The 17,741-nt window shown below is 43.0% G+C and overlaps 1 protein-coding gene across 30 annotated transcripts in view; it reads left to right on the top strand.

Moving 5' to 3' along the window:
- The window catches only part of UNC80 (unc-80 homolog, NALCN channel complex subunit), a 206,662-nt gene that overhangs the window by 15,340 nt on the left and 173,581 nt on the right, over positions 1 to 17,741 (top strand). For 28 of the 30 annotated variants that reach the window (XM_056535267.1, XM_056535266.1, XM_056535264.1 and 25 more), the window contains exons 3-10: positions 2,083 to 2,239; positions 4,383 to 4,678; positions 4,772 to 4,895; positions 8,069 to 8,142; positions 14,344 to 14,486; positions 14,587 to 14,848; positions 17,047 to 17,178; positions 17,285 to 17,501. In XM_056535267.1, coding sequence (XP_056391242.1) covers positions 2,083 to 2,239; positions 4,383 to 4,678; positions 4,772 to 4,895; positions 8,069 to 8,142; positions 14,344 to 14,486; positions 14,587 to 14,848; positions 17,047 to 17,178; positions 17,285 to 17,501 — 1,405 coding nt within the window. The remainder of the gene's footprint in view (positions 1 to 2,082; positions 2,240 to 4,382; positions 4,679 to 4,771; positions 4,896 to 8,068; positions 8,143 to 14,343; positions 14,487 to 14,586; positions 14,849 to 17,046; positions 17,179 to 17,284; positions 17,502 to 17,741) is intronic. The other 2 variants (XM_056535252.1, XM_056535244.1) reach the window with 1 other exon arrangement.

Raw genomic sequence — 17,741 nt, 5'->3', positions numbered from 1 at the left:
CAGCTTTTCAATGAATATTGGAGCATGTTGCTGGCGTTATTGAGGTTTCTTGTTGCTGCCTCTGATATGGGGGCACTTAAGGTGCCTTTACATAACACTATTGTTTATACCTCAAAAGATTAAACACTACTGCCAAGTATAAATATACCAAATCTTTATTAAGTACAGTCAATAAAAAACATATATTAAATACATAATATGGCACAATGACTAACAGTCACAAACAGAGGATACAATACAGGTAAGAACAGGGTAATCAGTAAATCATCATAGACTAGACCTACATATAAGGAATTATAGCTCTACAGTTCATATAATTGGACTAGGCATATCCAGATAAGAAAAAGTGCATAGTGCAAGGAACTGAGGGTAAAGATAATAAAGGTCCCGGAGTCTAGAACAAATGAACAAGTCTTACCAGTATTAATACCAGACCCCAACATATGTTTCGCTCAGTGCGGAGCTTCCTCAGGGGACAGGACTAACTGGGAAAACCTCCTCTTTTATATGATGCATCCTCCAATCCCAACTGATATAACAGAAGACGCCTAACAAATGTACCAATCAACATAAATGTATCTATATAAATGTATCAAATCTATCTCATCATCGATCATGAGATAGATTTGATACATTTATGTTGATTGGTGCATTTGTTAGGCGTCTTTTGTTATATCAGTTGGGATTGGAGGATGCATCATATAAAAGAGGGAGGTTTTCCCAGAGTTAGTCACGCCCCCTGAGGAAGCTCCACATTGAGCGAAACATATGTTGGGATCTGGTATTAATACTGTTAAGACTTGTTTGTTTGTTCTAGACTCTGGGACCTTTATTATCTTTACCCTCAGTTCCTTGCACTTTTTCTTATCTGGATATGCCTAGTCCAATTATATGAACTGTAGAGCTATAATTCCTTATATGTAGGTCTAGTCTATGATGAATTACTGATTACCCTGTTCTTACCTGTATTGTATCCTCGGTTTGTGACTGTTAGTCATTGTGCCATATTATGTATTTAATATATGTTTTTTATTTACTGTACTTAATAAAGATTTGGTATATTTATACTTGGCAGTAGTGTTTAATGTTTTGGGGTATATATTTGCTATAGTAACACTACACCTCAGTGTGTTGGTGGGTGAGACCATATTTCCCACCTTTCTATTTTTTGGTATATAACACTATTGTTGTACACTTATCTGGTGGGACACTATCTGTATTAGGGCACTGACTTTGACTATAAACTGTGAGAATTCACTTATACCCATATGTCTGTGCCCGTATATTAAAGGAGTAGTCCAGTGGTGATTCAGTGGTGAGCAACTTATCCCCTATCCTAAGGATAGGGGATAAGTTGCAGATCGCGGGGGGTCCGACCCCTGGGGCCCCCCGCGATCTCCTGTACGGAGCCCCGACAGCCCGCTGGAAGGGGGCGTGTCGACCTCCGCACGAGGCGGCGGCCGACACGCCCCCTCAATACAACTCTATGGCAGAGCCGAAGCGCTGCCTTCGGCAATCTCCGGCTCTGCCATAGAGATGTATTGAGGGGGCGTGTCGGCCGCCGCCTCGTGCGGGGGTTGACACCCGCTATCTCGGCGGAGAGCCGGGGCCCCGTACAGAGAGATCGCAGGGGGCCCCAGCGGTCGGACCCCCCGCGATCTCAAACTTATCCCCTATCCTTAGGATAGGGGATAAGTTTTTCACCACTGGACTACCCCTTTAATAATGTCCCATTTGTGAATTCTTCATTGCATCGCATTGAAGGGTTAAAAACGGAAGAAATAATGTTTTAGTTATTCGAGGCCAGCATTTTTTTCTAACATTGTACCATTCTCTCTCAGACAGGCAATGTTTTTCAACCAAGATGCCTCCAGTTGATGCAAAACTACAACTTCCAGCATGCCCGGACAGCCAAAGGCTGTCCGGGCATGCTAGGAGTTGTAGTTTTGCAACAGCTGGAGCCACCCTGGTTGGGAAACACTGGTTTAAGTTGTCTTGAAATACATTTTTGGTAATGGAGAGTTGAGTTGGGTGCCCTTTTTCTATGTTAATAAACTTTATTTCTCTTTTATCTCTTTTTAGTCATTTGAAAGAGTCCTGGTTGAGAACAAGCTGCATGGCCTCTCTCCTGCCCTTTCTGAAGCCATCCAGAGTATCTCCAGATGGGAATTAGTCCAGGCCGCGCTACCCCATGTATTGCATTGCACGGCCACGCTGCTCTCCAACAGGAACAAGCTAGGTTGGTAGTCGGTAGATGTTCTGTCATTTGTGTTCAGTAACATACAGCATAGGCAACACTATGGCCATGTTCACATGGCGTTCAGAATGTCTGCACGGAAAACACGTGTGGACATTCCACACATTTCAATAAGGCTGGGTTCACATATGTCCGGCATAGGGCATAGGTGAACTCGTCATCAGTTGTTGCGTCAGTTGCGTCTAGATTTAGGCCAAGTTATATTGCATCCGGCGTCCATTGTTTTTGCTCAGTGGACAGAGGAGCGCAGCCTTGTCAGGTGTCCTCCGGCGTGTCCAAGCATCTGGCATCAAAACTGAGATGCTGGATGATTGTGAACTGTCCCATTAAAATGAATGGGATCAGTTCTAGCATCAGTTTCCCTCCAGTGCATGCCAGAGGGAAACTGTGCTGGACGCCTGATATACACTGCTCAAAAAAATAAAGGAAACACTTAAACAAGACAATGTAACTCCAAGTCAATCACACTTCTGTGAAATCACACTGTCCACTCAGGAATCAACACTGATTGACAATCAATTTCACATGCTGTTGTGCAAATGGAACAGACAACAGGTGGAAATTATAAGCAATTAGCAAGACACCCCCAATAAAGGAGTGGTTCTGCAGGTAGTGACCACAGACCACTTCTCAGTTCCTATGCTTCCTGGCTAATGTTTTGGTCAGTTTTGAATGCTGGCTGTGCTTTCACTCTAGTGGTAGCATGAGACGGAGTCTACAACCCACACAAGTGACTCAGGTAGTGCAACTCATCCAGGATGGCACATCAATGCGAGCTGTGGCAAGGTTTGCTGTCTGTCAGCGTAGTGTCCAGACATGGAGGCGCTACCAGGAGACAGGCCAGTACATCAGGAGACATGGAGGAGGCCGTAGGAGGGCAACAACCAAGCAGCAGGACCGCTACCTCCGCCTTTGTGCAAGGAGGAGCACTGCCAGAGCCCTGCAAAATTACCTCCAGCAGGCCACAAATGTGCATGTGTCCACTCAAATGGACAGAAACAGACTCCATGAGGGTGGTATGAGGGCCTGACGTCCACAGGTGGGGTTTGTGCTTACTGCCCAACACCGTGCAGGACATTTGGAGAACACCAAGATTGGCAAATGTGCCAGAGTCTGGAGACGCCGTGGAGAATGCTCTGCTGCCTGCAACATCCTCCAGTTTGGCAATGAGTGGGTAATGGTGTGTTGTAGCATTTCTTTGGGGGCTGCAGAGCCCTCCATGTGCTTGCCAGAGGTAACCTGACTGCCATTAGGTACCGAGATGAGGTTGACCCTGGGTTCCTCCTAATGCAAGACAATGCTAGACCTCATGTGGCTGGAATGGGTCAGCAGTTCCTGCAAGAGGAAGGCATTGATGCTATGGACTGGCCCGCCCTTTCCCCAGACCTGAATCCAATTGAGCACATCTGGGACATCATGTCTCGCTCCATCCACCAACGCCACGTTGCACCACAGACTGTCCAGGAGTTGGTGGATGCTTTAGTCCAGGTCTGGGAGGACATTCCTCAGGAGACCATCCGCCACCTCATCATGAGCATGCCCAGGCATTGTAGGGAGGTCATACGGGCACGTGGAGGCCACACACACTACTGAGCTTCCTTTTGACTTGTTTTAAGGACATTACATCAAAGTTGGATCAGCCTGTAGTGTGGTTTTCCACTTCGATTTTGAGTGTGACTCCATATCCAGACCTCCATGGGTTGATAAATTTGATTTCCATTGATAATTTTTGTGTAATTTTGTTGCCAGCACATTCAACTATGTAAAGACGAAAGTATTTCATACGATTAATCCATTCATTCAGATCTAGGATGTGTTCACTTAGTGTACCCTTTATTTTTTTTGAGCAGTGTATGTGAACCCAGACTTATCCGGCAAGGCACTAGACCCTCTCGGAAATGCATTTTTGAGTTACATCTGCAAAAAAGATTAGACAAGTCTATTCTTACTGCAAACTCTGGAATCCAGATTTCTGCTGCAAAATAATTCACTGTGTGAACAGTGCAGCAGGAAGTCTGTGCGAAATATTCCGCATGGACGTTCCGTCGTGTGAACATAACCTATGGATGAATATGTAAGCTTGGTTATGGGTGTCTACATATGCTTTGCCTCTTTCTTTGCACAGGGCACCAGGATAAGCTCGGTGTTGCAGAAACCAAGCTTCTGCACACTCTTCACTGGATGCTGCTGGAAGCTCCTCAGGATTGCACCAATGATAGATTTGGTAGTGACAGAAGCTCCAGTTGGGGGGGAGGTAGCGGTGCTTTCATCCACCAGGAAAATCAAGGGTCTCCAGCACAGTCCAGGCAAAGCAACACTAATGAAGAAGATGAGAACAATCGAAGGAAATTCCTACAGAATTCTATGGCCACAGTGGAGCTCTTTGTATTCCTATTTGCTCCTCTAGTTCACAGGATTAAAGTAAGCACCTTTACAAGAAGTCTCACGTTGTAATAAACACTGATGTTATTCCGCATTTCTGTATGTTTCACTAATATATAAATGTCTTCCCAGGAATCAGACTTGACATTTCGCCTTGCCAGTGGACTAGTTATTTGGCAGCCGATGTGGGAACATAGACATCCTGAAGTTCCTGCCTTTACAGCACTGGTGAAACCCATTCGGAACATCATCACAGGTTAGTTAACAATTCCCAGACCCTTTTGCAATATTGTTCAGAGGTAAGGCTTAGGACAACTGCAAATATATTTGCAGACTCAGGGTACGATCACACATGTGTATTATCTGCTGCAGATTCACTTCAGCAGATGTTACTGCCCATGTGCATGTGTGAACGCACCCTTATACCGTAAGTACACCTGCCCCATCACTTTAATGGACCAAACATAGACCACTAGTAAATTAAATTTTTGGAGACACAAAAAGTGTGGTCTGCTGCACATTTATGTCCCATAAAATAAAGGTATTCTTTTGGCACATAGACTGAACATAGTCTCTAGTAGACCAATTCAAGGAAAACTGTCACATGTTTTCTCCTGCACTATCCACCGGTATTGGTGGATAGTGTGGGAGACGCTGATTAAAACGAGCCCTACCTTGGTCTGATCCGCGCCGCCGTTCGCACTTGTAGTTTTAATCTCTGTGTATAAAGGGCTGCAACTGGCAAAGGCGGTGCTTCTGCGGGCTAACTGACACTGACGTCAGCGCCGCTCCTGTTCTCCCTCTCTTCGCCGCTCCTAACCAGAGGGAGGGATGAATATTCATGAGCGGCCCGCAGAAGCCCCGCCTTTGCCAGTTACAGCCGGATATACACAGAGATTAAAAGTACAATTGCAGGGGAATGGTGGTGCGGATCAGACCAAGGTAGGGCTCGTTTTAATCAGGGTCTCCCGCACTATCCACCAGTACATGTGGATAGTGTGGAAGAAAATATGTCACAGTTTTCCTTTAAGTAAAAGAATCTGGTGTAGGTATGTTGGTATACCTTTTTGCTGGAATGCTTATGTATACCATCAGGCCTGGTGAAAGGATTTTTGATACCCTAGGCAAAAGCTAATTTTGCCGCCCCCTTGACTCTGCCCATTGGCTCCGCCCTTTGACACACACCAATTTACTACTGGGGTGACACACTGTGACAAGCCCACTCCTCATGCTGCTGGCTGAGCGAGTGGTTCAAATGCTGGTTGTCTAACTTTCTTGTGGCAGGCAGAGCGGTGCCTCCCATCAAGAGGGCGCTCTAGGCAGCTGCCTATTTTGCCTATAGGCAGAGCCGACCGTGTATACCAGTGATCTTCAACTTGCGGACTTCCAAATGTTGCAAAACTACAACTCCCAGCATGCCCGGACAGCCAACGGCTGTCCGGGCATGCTGGGAGTTGTAGTTTTGCAACATCTGGAGGTCTACAGGTTGGAGACCACTGGTGTATACCATCAACATACAGTAGAGCCAGATACCAGCACTGTCAACCCAGCCTTAGAGTTAGTTCACATCTGTACCACACACATACACAAACAAATGTACCAAAACAAGACACATTTGGCATATGATTTTAGCGTATATGTTTTTTTTTGCAGAATATGTTTGTATATGGTTACATACGTTATAAACTTATACACTTTTTGTTCATATGTAAAACTATGTAAAAACTGTAGAACCAGCAAAAAAAAAGGATGTTTTAGACATATACAGACACAGACCTATACCATACATCATTAATACAATTTTCTATAAGAGAAAAATAATGTATACATTCATATGTGATTTTTTTGTGGTACAGAAAAGTGGTGTGGGCAGTACTTTTCTATATCTATACAACAGAAAATCATAGACAGTCATGCAGAGGACAAAACATAGCCAAAAGTGATATACTTTCAACTACGTTGGCATAATGGAAGTCTGTGGGTATAATGGGAACCAGTTCTTAGTCCCAGGACTATCAAGTATTTTTATAGAAAAGAGCTATTTCTGCAATTCTCTCATTTATTATTGCAAGGTTATAAAACCTTGTGTAGAGGGGGAGTGGTGCAATTACCCATAACAGCCAATCATATACCTGCTTTCATTTTTCAGGGACCTTTTTAAAACTGAAAGCTGGAATCTGATTGGTTGCTATGGGCAACTGCTCCACTGTTCTTCTGCACAAGGCTTGATAAATGTCCCCTAAAGTATCTCCTACATATTGACAAGCTAGTAGATATTGGGGGTTTATTTACTAACGAGATCCCGACTCTTTTTTGTCGGGTTTTGCGCCCCTCCCTTGCGACCAAAAAAAACCAAAACCCTCCATTTTACAAGAAAAACCCGAAAAGGGGGTGTGGTCCCGACAAAAGGGGCGTGGTCCCGGCAGTTTTTTTTTTTTAAATCCCAACATATTTACTAAGGTTTCCACAGAAAAAGTGTTGTATTTGAGCTGAGAAAAACCCGACAGATCAGAACAGTTGTAAAAGAAGCAAAATGTAGGGAAAAGTGTAAAATGTAGGGAAACCTTAGTAAATACTTTGGGAAAATACCAGTGGGAAATCAAAACCCACACAGAAAACTCCACTCCACTGTTAGTAAATAAACCCCATTATGTCAGTGACCTGTAATTATGCAGTCTTCTGTTATCTCTATCTGTTCAGCATTTCACAATGGCGATGATTTTTCAGAATTTAAAGGGGTATTCCAGGCAAAAACTTATTTTTATCTATCAACTGGCTCCGGAAAGTTAAACAGATTTGTAAATTACTTCTATTAAAAAATCTTAATCCTTCCAATAGTTATTAGCTTCTGAAGTTGAGTTGCTGTTTTCTGTCTAACTGCTTTCTGATGACTCACGTCCCGGGAGCTGTCCAGCTCCTATGGGGATATTCTCCCATCATGCAAGGGATATTCTCCCATCATGCACAGCTCCCGGGACGTGACATCATCATTGAGCAGTTAGACAGAAAACTTCAGAAGCTAATAACTATTGGAAGGATTAAGATTTTTTTATAGAAGTAATTTACAAATCTGTTTAACTTTCCGGAGCCAGTTGATATATAAAAAAAAAGTTTTTGCCTGGAATACCCCTTTAAGGAAAAATGGAGCAACTGCCTCTAGAAACTAACACAATCCATATTTTGTGTGAGATTTATGAAAACCTGTGTAGAGGAGGAGTGGTCACGTGTGGTGTAGTTGTCTACAACAACCAATTGGATTTTGTCTTTCATTTTTAAAAGTGCTATGGGCAATTGCAACACTTTTCCTTCAGGTTCTGCTAAATCTCCACCTTTATTTTTTAAGAGAATACGATACTTGTCCCTTTAATCAAATATTGAGTGTTGTATACTTATCAAAAAACCATAACTTCCAATGTATTTGTATTTTAGCAAAAAGGAGTTCTCCTTGTAACAGTCAAATCAAAGGGGTGGATTCCCCAAAGCAGAGCACAGGCCTAAACGAGGTAAGACATATAGCAGTATAGTAAGAAACCTGACCAAATGGCATATAAAACAGAAAAAGAAACCTGTAAAATACAGCAGTGCCACTCAGTATCTCTGTAGTTCTGCTTTACAAAAAAAAAAATTAAAGACAATGGGCTTCATTTACAAAGCTGAAAACGACCAATTTTTGTCTGGTTATTTTGGCGCAGAGTGGGCCTCATTTACTAAGCTGAAATCAACCAGTTTTTGTCTGGTTATTTTGGCGCAGAGTGTCTGCGACATGTCTGCACCAGTCTGCGCCAGTGTGCCACAGTGTGCACCTGGAAAATCCGCCAAACCTGACAATGCACTGTGAGAAGCTGGAAAGCGGGCGTGGTCTGCCGCAAAGGCCCAAAAAGTAGTTTATTGAATTCACAGAAAATCCTGTGGATAAATGGCTGAAACTTTCCACCTAGAAAAAGCTGGTCAGAAAATGTTCCCGACTTTTCCCAATAGTAAATAGAAAGGAATCCTGCAAGTCTAAAACATTTCCCACAAGTAAAAACCCGACACTGTTAGTAAATGAGGCCCAATATAGTGGCAGTCTGAACTGACATATAGGCAAGCAGTAGCGAGGAAACCAAGCTATTGAAATGGGGCAGTTTGCAGTTTCCTAAGAAATGGCTAACAATTTCATGACACAACAGCCCCTTTATAAAATTAAATCAGAGGAGTTCCCATTAACATTCAGGCTCCCTGTGGAGGAATATGGGGTTGTGAAGGGGGAGCTGTGTTATAAAACTATACCTGGGCTAATACAGTTCTTTAGGCGAGCATATGACACCAGTAACATAGTAAAATAGTTCATAAGGTTGAAAAAAGACCAGAGTCATCAAGTTCAACCTATAACCCTAATGAGTCCCTACTGAGTTGATCCAGAGGAAGGCAAAAAACCCTCATACTAGAGGTACAAATTCCTTCCCGACACCAAATATGGCATCAGAATAAATCCCTGGATCAACCTTCTGTCCCTATAGATCTAATATACATAACCAGCGATGTTGCTATTCTCCAAAAATGCATCCAGACCCCTCTTTTGAACTCCTTCAAAAACTCCCAGCATTTCTGGACAGCAATTGACTGTCCAAGCATGCTGGGAGTTTTACAACAGCTGGAGGCACGCTGTTTGGGAATCACTGGCATAGAATACCCCTATGTCCACCCCTATGCAAGTCCCTAATTCAGGCCTCAAATGCTCATGGCGCTCTCACTTTGGAGCCCTGTTGTATTTCAAGGCAACAGTATGGGGTCACATATGGGGTAAAGCCGTACTCGGGAGAAATTGCCTAACAAATTTTGGGGGGCTTTTTCTCCATTTACCCCTTATGAAAAGGAACAGTTGGGGTCTACACCAGCATGTTAATGTAAAAAAATAACCATTTTTACACTAACATGCTGGTGTTGCCCTATACGTTTCATTTTCACAAGAGGTAAAAGGGAAAAACGCCCCCCAAAATTTGTAACGCAATTTCTCCCGAGTACGGAGATACCCCATATGTGGGCGCAAAGTGCTCTGGGGGCGCACAACAAGGCCCAGAAGGGAGAGTGCGCCATGTACATTTGAGGTGATTTGCACAGGGGTGGCTGATTGTTACAGCGGTTTTGACAAACGCAAAAAAAAAACACACCCACATGTGACCCCATTTTGGAAACTACAACCTTCACGGAATGTAATAAGGGGTGCAGTGAGAATTTACTCCCCACTGGTGTCTGACAGATCTTTGGAACAGTGGTCCGTGAAAATGAAAAATTTTGCACAGCCCACTGTTCCAAAGATCTGTCAGACACCAGTGGGGGGTAAATGCTCACTGTACCCCTCATTACATTCTGTGAGGGGTCTAGTTTCCAAAATGGTATGCCATGTGGTTGTTTTTTTTTTTGCTGTCCTGGCACCATAGGGGCTTCCTAAATGCGACATGCCCCCCGAGCAAAATTTGCTCTCAAAAAACCAAATATGACGCCTTCTCTTCTGAGCATTGTAGTTCGTCCGCAGTGCACTTCAGGTCCACTTATGGGGTACTTCCATACTCAGAAGAGATGGGGTTACTAATTTTGGGGGGTCTTTTCTGCTATTACCCCTTTAAAAAATGTGAAATTTGGGGCAAAACCAACATTTTAGTGAAAAAAAATTTTTTTTTTTACATATGCAAAATTCGTGAAACACCTGTGGGGTATTAAGGTTAACTTTGTTGCTTGTTATGTTCCTCAAGGGGTCTAGTTTGCAAAATGGTATGCCATGTGTTTTTTTTTTTTTTTTTTTTTTTTGCTGTTCTGGCACCATAGGGGCTTCCTAAATGTGACATGCCCCCCAAAAACCATTTCAGAAAAACGTACTCTACAAAATCCCCTTGTCGCTCCTTCGCTTCTGAGCCCTCTACTGCACCCGCCGAACACTTTACATAGACATATGAGGTATGTGCTTACTCGAGAGAAATTGGGTTACACATACAAGTATACATTTTCTCCTTTTACCCCTTGTAAAAATTCAAAAATTGGGTCTACAAGAACATGTGAGTGTAAAGAATGAAGATTTTGAATTTTCTCCTTCACTTTGCTGCTTTTCCTGTGAAACACCTAAAGGGTTAAAACACTTACTGAATGTCATTTTGAATACTTTGGGGGTGCATTTTTTTTAATGGGGTCATTTATGGGGTATTTCTAATATGAAGACCCTTCAAATCCACTTCAAACCTGAACTGGTCCCTGAAAAATTGTGAGTTTGAAAATTTTGTGAAAAATTGGAAAATTGCTGCTGAACTTTGAAGACCTCTGGTGTCTTCCAAAAGTAGACATATTGTATATGTGAACAAAAAAAATAATTATTTGGAATATCCATTTTCTTTACAAGCAGAGAGCTTCAAAGTTAGAAAAATGCAAAATTTTATATCTTTTCATGAAATTTGGGGATTTTTCACCAAGAAAGGATGCAAGTTACCACACAAATTTACCACTATGTTAAAGTAGAATATGTCACAAAAAAATTATCTCAGAATCAGAATGATAAGTAAAAGCATTCCAGAGTTATTAATGTTTAAAGTGACAGTGGTCAGATTTGCAAAAAAAGATTCGTCCTAGAGGTGAAAATGGGCTGCGTCCTTAATGTCAGTATTCTTGCTTTTGAGTACGTTATCCCATTTTATATTGTTAAGGGCAGTAGTAATGCATACTTTCTTATATTATTACTTACGACAAACCATACGCGGATCTTCCATTCTTTTCTTTATTCATAATGTTTCTTTTCCAATATACAGCATGTTTCATTACAGGGAGCTTTTCCGGTCAGATGACAAAAAACCTTAGCTCCAGCATGCCGAGCAACGTTTCAGGAACAACCCCCTTAGTCATGTGCATGACTAAGGGGGTTGTCCCTGAAATGTTGTGCGGCAGGCTGGAGCTAAGGTTTCTTGTCATCTGACCTGAGAAGATCTGGCATTATACCCTGTAATGAAACATGTTGCACATTGGAAAAGAACGTTATAAATAAAGAAGAGAATGGAAGATCCGTGTACAGATTGTATGGAGTGAAACCATAAGAATGTATGCATTACTACTGTTGTCATATGCTTGCCTAAAGAACTGTATTAGCCCAGGTATAGTTATATAAGTTGTTTTTATATGGTTTCCGAGAAACATAATACCTGTGCACAACAAGAGAGACAGTTAAGACTTGAAGTTGAAATCCGGAGAGTCCTCTCCATATGTAGATCCACCAGTTCCATAACATGGTTCTGCACAAAGGAAATCACTTGAATGTACATTTACATAGCATCCCCTGCAAGCCCATGCAAAAAAAGGGGCATGGCTCAGTGGGAAAGGTGGCATGGCATGAATGTAAGAAAGCCAACAAACGTACGTTTTTCCATGTAGATGGCAGACAATCTTTTGTTCGCTTAGGGGTGACGCTGCCTAATGCGCTGCACACTTTCTGATGCCACATTGGAGGGTGAACAAAATAAAAAGCCCATGGCAAACAGGACAAGGTATTGCCAATAATCTAATCTGGTGACCTAGAAGTCCATGGGGTCTGAGCTCAGTTTAGGTATGCGTCAACTTTGTTGTTTAGATGGCAGTGTTCATATCCTATGGTGACGATTCATGTCACGTTGGGTTGGTGAATGTAAAAATGTCGTCATCATATATTCCAATGCAAAGATGCTGCTGCTGGCTCTTGCAGGGGTAGCGCATGCAGAGGGAGTGGAGCGTTGACTCAACAGAGTGCGGATAATGGACCCTGTTTATCAAGTGTTTGCTGTTGGAAAGCTGTGGCAAGCTGGCTGCTTAGCTTTTCTCCATAAAAATCCAATTTAGCCTCCTTCTAGTAAGGTGCACCTGCACCACCAACAACCTGTCCAAGTGGGAATTAGGCCACACTACAATCGTGTGACTAAGCAAATATTTTGTATGATAGATTCCCCAATAGATAACTGACCAAGGAAGACAGGACAGTGATTAGAACAAGACTGAGACCTGGCTGCCAGACAGATGAGAGGTATTTGGTGGAGCAACAGCAGCAGCAGCAGGGGCAAGGTTTTCTCCATGTTTTGGGGTGTCTTTACTATCCCATGCGTCCTTGTTATGTCACTCTGATTCCTTATGTAGAGACGTAGTTCCGACATTCGGAACCTGCCCTTGGCTTATTTTCTGTTTGCAAAGAAAGCACTTTGCCACATTTTCTGCATCTAGTTAGAAAACAGTTTCCATATAGCAGAATATCGGATGGGTACAACACCACCTGACTCAAGCCTACAGATGCAGCAGCATAGCCGTAACCTGCTCCTGAGCTGATCATACCTGTAGGCCCATGTATGGTGCATATGGCAGATGTTCTGGCCCTACTTCTGCTCTTGATTACTGACAATACCACTATTCTCCTGCTCTGAACACATAACCTCTTCATCACCTGGTTCCCACATCCTGTCCAAAACTACATCGTTATTACAAAACTCTTCCTCATCGCCCCCTCCTCTCAATGGGAACTTCTGATGTCTGATCATGGGCTCTTTGCTTTCCCTCAACATATCAACCATAATGCATTACAATATCATCACCACACCCACCACCACCAGTCCCACTAGTGCTATTCTTAGCCACTGCTTTCATCTCCACCTCCAGAACGAGCCAACCAGTCCAAAATTGCTGTAATAATGTTTGAAGCAACACAACCCTTGGAAAAATTGAAAGTTTGGCTTGCTGCTGCTGCTACTACTACAATCAGGTACCTGATTGATGTTGCTACATGCATTGACCCTGGACAAAGGGGTGGTGGCCACGCTGCTGGTAAAAATGCTTATTGGCAGAGGACATGGCAGAGGTCCTCTTTCCTCCACCCTGTCCAACCATTGCTTACATTACTTACATTACTCTCACAGCTAGAAATTCTGTTTTTGTCAAACCCAGCTAGAAATGCCCTATTTTTGTGAACCCAGAAAATACGGATAAAATGCAGGTCAGCCCACTGCAGGATGCTTTGCTCAAATTGCTTTGTATTGTACTGTACTAGCTTTCTATGAACTCCTTAATGCAGTCACACTGCTGGGATATGTAGTTCAGCATAATCACTGCACACAGTAATGCAGGTCAGACCAAGCCACTGCACAATGCATTGCTCAAATATCTTTGTGTTGTAATATGATAGTTTCTATTGCAGGGCTCTGTAGTTTCACAGTGAGTTCTGTGTGTTCCCACTGCTGTGCTTGTCTGTCCAAGATGGCAGCCACAAAGCAGTGCATAGGGTTTTATCACTTCCTTTAGACCCATCCGCTGCTGTTTCTTGATTGGCCTGGGGCTGTATGCAAGAAATGATTGGCTAACCTGAATTCAGGTTATCTTACTGATAGCTGCACAGCATTCTGGGCTATCCCCATATCATTTCAGTGTTCCTTCTTTGTCCTCCTATGCATTCAGGTGCCAAAATCTCATGTGCTCTGCAGTCCTTCTATAATAGCGCCATTGCAAGGTTCCCACGATGCGAAACTGACCTAATGTTTGGCTAACATAATTTTTTAACTAGTTTGTTTAGAATCTTTAACTAGTCTGTTTAGAAAATATTAGTAAATCTACCCCAATGTACTTTGTGTAATGAATATTAGAATACATATACCAAAAATGTGTACATTATAAAATCTAACATATATATATATATATGGGTTACAATAAAAAATGTTACTGATTTTATACCCAAGGGGTTTGAGGTAGTTTCTGAAGTTGCTCAGCCAGAAGATTTGGCACCTCCAAGACCTACTGTATCCAGCTGCCAGAGAGCCAATTCATTTGATGGCTGCTCTATATCCCAAACATCCCAGGAGAGAGGACCACCCTTTCCGAGGTGAGAAAGCTTTTTGCAGTTCCATTTGTTTATTTAGGGGTGCATGAAATGTATAAATGTTGTTAACTATTTCATTTTTCCAAATCATTTTTTTTTTCAGAGCATCTTTTCTGATTCCTCCATGCCAAAAATCCCGATATGCCACTTATTTTGATGTGGCTGTATTAAGATGCTTGCTGCAGCCTAACTGGTCAGAAGAAGGAACTCAATGGTCACTCATGTACTACCTGTATCGACTTAAGCATATGCTGGAAGAGAAACCAGAAAAATCTCCTGAACCTGAGGGCCCTCCTCTCCCAAGACCTCGCAGCAGCTCCATGGTTGCAGCAGCACCTTCCCTTGTAAACACCCATAAAACCCAGGTAAGAGATCAAACATCTTCTAAGAAGAGGAAATTACATATATCTTAAAGGGGTACTCCCCTGCCCCAGCGTTTGGAACATTTTGTTCCAAACACTTGGAGCAGGCAGTAGGGGTCGTGATGTCACAACCACGCCCCTTGTGATGTCAACCCCCCCCCTCAATGCAAGTCTATGGGAGGGGGCGCGGCAGCCACCACACCCCTTCCCATAGACTTGCATTAAGGGGGCATGGTGTCTGGAGGGGCATGGCCGTGACATCACAACCCCCGCCGCCCGCACCCAGCATTCTAAAAGAACACCGGGTGCTCCACAGACATCTCGGGGGTCCCAGCTACAGGACCTCCGCGATCATACATCTTATCCCCTATCCTTTGGATCGGGGATAAGATGTTTAGGGGTGGAGTGCCCCTTTAAGAGAAGTTAACATATCAACATGTATCATAGACACTGTACGTTACCATCAGAAGAACTTAAGCTATTGTTCTTATCAACCTATCAGAGTTCAGTTTTTATTTAGCATTGCATTGAAAAACCATAAGCTAAATACTGGTTGGTTGCTATGTGCAAGGAGAACACTTTTTCTTAGACAGTAACATGAAGCTTACTGCATGCAGCATCTATATACTTACACTAGCTGAGTACCCGGCGTAGCCCGGTTTTTCCTTCCTAATCCTTGTTGGGGAGGAAATTCAACAAAGAAGGAAGCTTTTGACTTCATATCCCGTCCTCATTATATTGTTGTCATATCCCAACCCCATATCCCGTCCTCATATCTCAACCTCATATCCCGTCCTCATATCCCTACCTCTTATCCCGTCCTCATAACCCATCATCATATCTGGACCTCATATCCCGTCCTCATATCCCGACCTCCTATCTCGACCTCATATCCCGTCCTCCTATCCCATCCTCCTATCTCGACCTCATATCTCGACCTCCTATTCTGACCTCCTATCCCGACCTCATATCCAGTCCCCATATCCTGACCTCCTATCCCATCCTCCTATCTTGACCTCATATCCCGACCTCATATCCCATCCTCCTATCCCGACCTCCTGTCCCGACCTTCTATCCCGGCCTCCTATCCCGACCTCATATCCCGTCCTCATATTCCGACTACCTATCTCGACCTCATTTCCCGTCCTCCTATCTCAACCTCCAATGCCGTCGTAACATCCCGACTTCATATACAGACCTCATATCCCGTCCTCATATCCCGTCCTCATATCCCGCCCTCATATCCCGACCTCATATCCCGACCTCCTATCCCGACCCGTAATATGTGTACAGGGTATTATTGAAATATCTCCAGCCGAACGGAAGGTATGTGGAAACATACATTTCCCATTGATTTGCATGGGACTTGCAAAACCCCGACCCTCACAAATGGGGGTAGTTAAGGGTTAAATTACCTATCCTATATTTTAAGTGGACATCTAAGTAACATGTGACCAAGTATTATCGAAATATCTCCAGCCATTTGGAAGTTATGCAGTAACATATATTTCCCATAGACTTATATGGGACTTTAAACAAAAACCCCGGTCCTGGCAAATGGGGGTGAGTAAGGGTTAAATTACCCATCCTATGTTTGTTGTTGACAAGTAACATGTGCGCCAAGTTTCATGTTAATATCTTTAGCCGTTTGGACGTGATGCTGGAACATACACACACTCATACACACACATATACACACACACACATTGGCCCTCATTTACTATTGCAAACCCGACATGTTTTGTCGGGTTGTGCGCCAGATTCTCTCGCATTGCGCCAGAAATTTTGTCTGCGCCAGATTTTGCGCCAGAAATGAAAAAACCCCGACTAACTCTCCATTTTGCTAAGAAAACCCGAAAAGGGGCGTGGTCACTTGTTAAATGGGTGTGGTCTCTGAAAAGGAGCGTGTTCCCGACATTTTCACAAAAACCCAACATATTTACTAAGGTTTTCACATAAAATGTGGTAGATTTGAGCTGAGGAAAACCCCACAGATCAGAGCATGTGTAAAAAAAAGCAAAGTGTAGGGAAAGTGGAAAATGTAGGGAAACCCACAAAGAAACCTACACTCCACTCTTAGTAAATAAGGGCCATTGAGTTTTATAGATATATAGATTAAACTAGAAAGACATCAATGTCATCGATGCACAAATCAATAAATATTAGGTAAGTAAGTGACTGATTTAGTTTCTATCTTACAGGATATGACCAAATGTAATGAAGAGGACAGAACATTGGGCTCAGAGCCATATGCCAAAGTATCACTGACCAATCTACGAAGATCTGCAATACCAGATCTTTCCTCAGATATTGGAATCAACATTTTTAAGAGGGTAAAGTTCCTTCTTTTTATATTTCAACAATGCATTCTGTTAGCTATCAATAATTGCTCACTTCAAACTTCTAATGCATTAAAATGTACGATCTGTTCTTCGGCAGCTGAGGACCAGAAGAGATGACAGAGAGCGTAAGGGATCAATACCATATCACCACCAAGGGAAGAAGCGACAACGTAGGATAGGGATGCCCTTTCTACTGCACGAGGACCACTTGGATGTATCCCCAACCCGCAGTACGTTTTCCTTTGGGAGTTTTTCTGGTATTGGAGAGGACAGGCGCACTATTGAGAAAGGGGGCTGGCAAACCACAATATTAGGTGAGTTTGGTAGCTGTAGGTTATGATTTGTAAGGTATCGTTTGGCAGCCCTGAGAAAGATGTTAACACTTTAGAGATAAAGTGCTGCATTAATAAAAGATGAAGGATGTCTGCTGTTCCAAAGAGGTGGATTAAGGACTCTTGTTTTCATATGCAGGGCTTAGGGCAAAAAGTAGGCTTTTTTTTTATTTTTATTCAAATACACCATTTTGCCAGCCTGTGCAGTTCAAGAAACTGACA

Source organism: Hyla sarda, chromosome 8 (genome assembly GCF_029499605.1).
Source record: "Hyla sarda isolate aHylSar1 chromosome 8, aHylSar1.hap1, whole genome shotgun sequence".
Classification (NCBI taxonomy): Eukaryota; Metazoa; Chordata; class Amphibia; order Anura; family Hylidae; genus Hyla; species Hyla sarda.
This window is presented reverse-complemented; position numbering and strand designations above follow the sequence as displayed.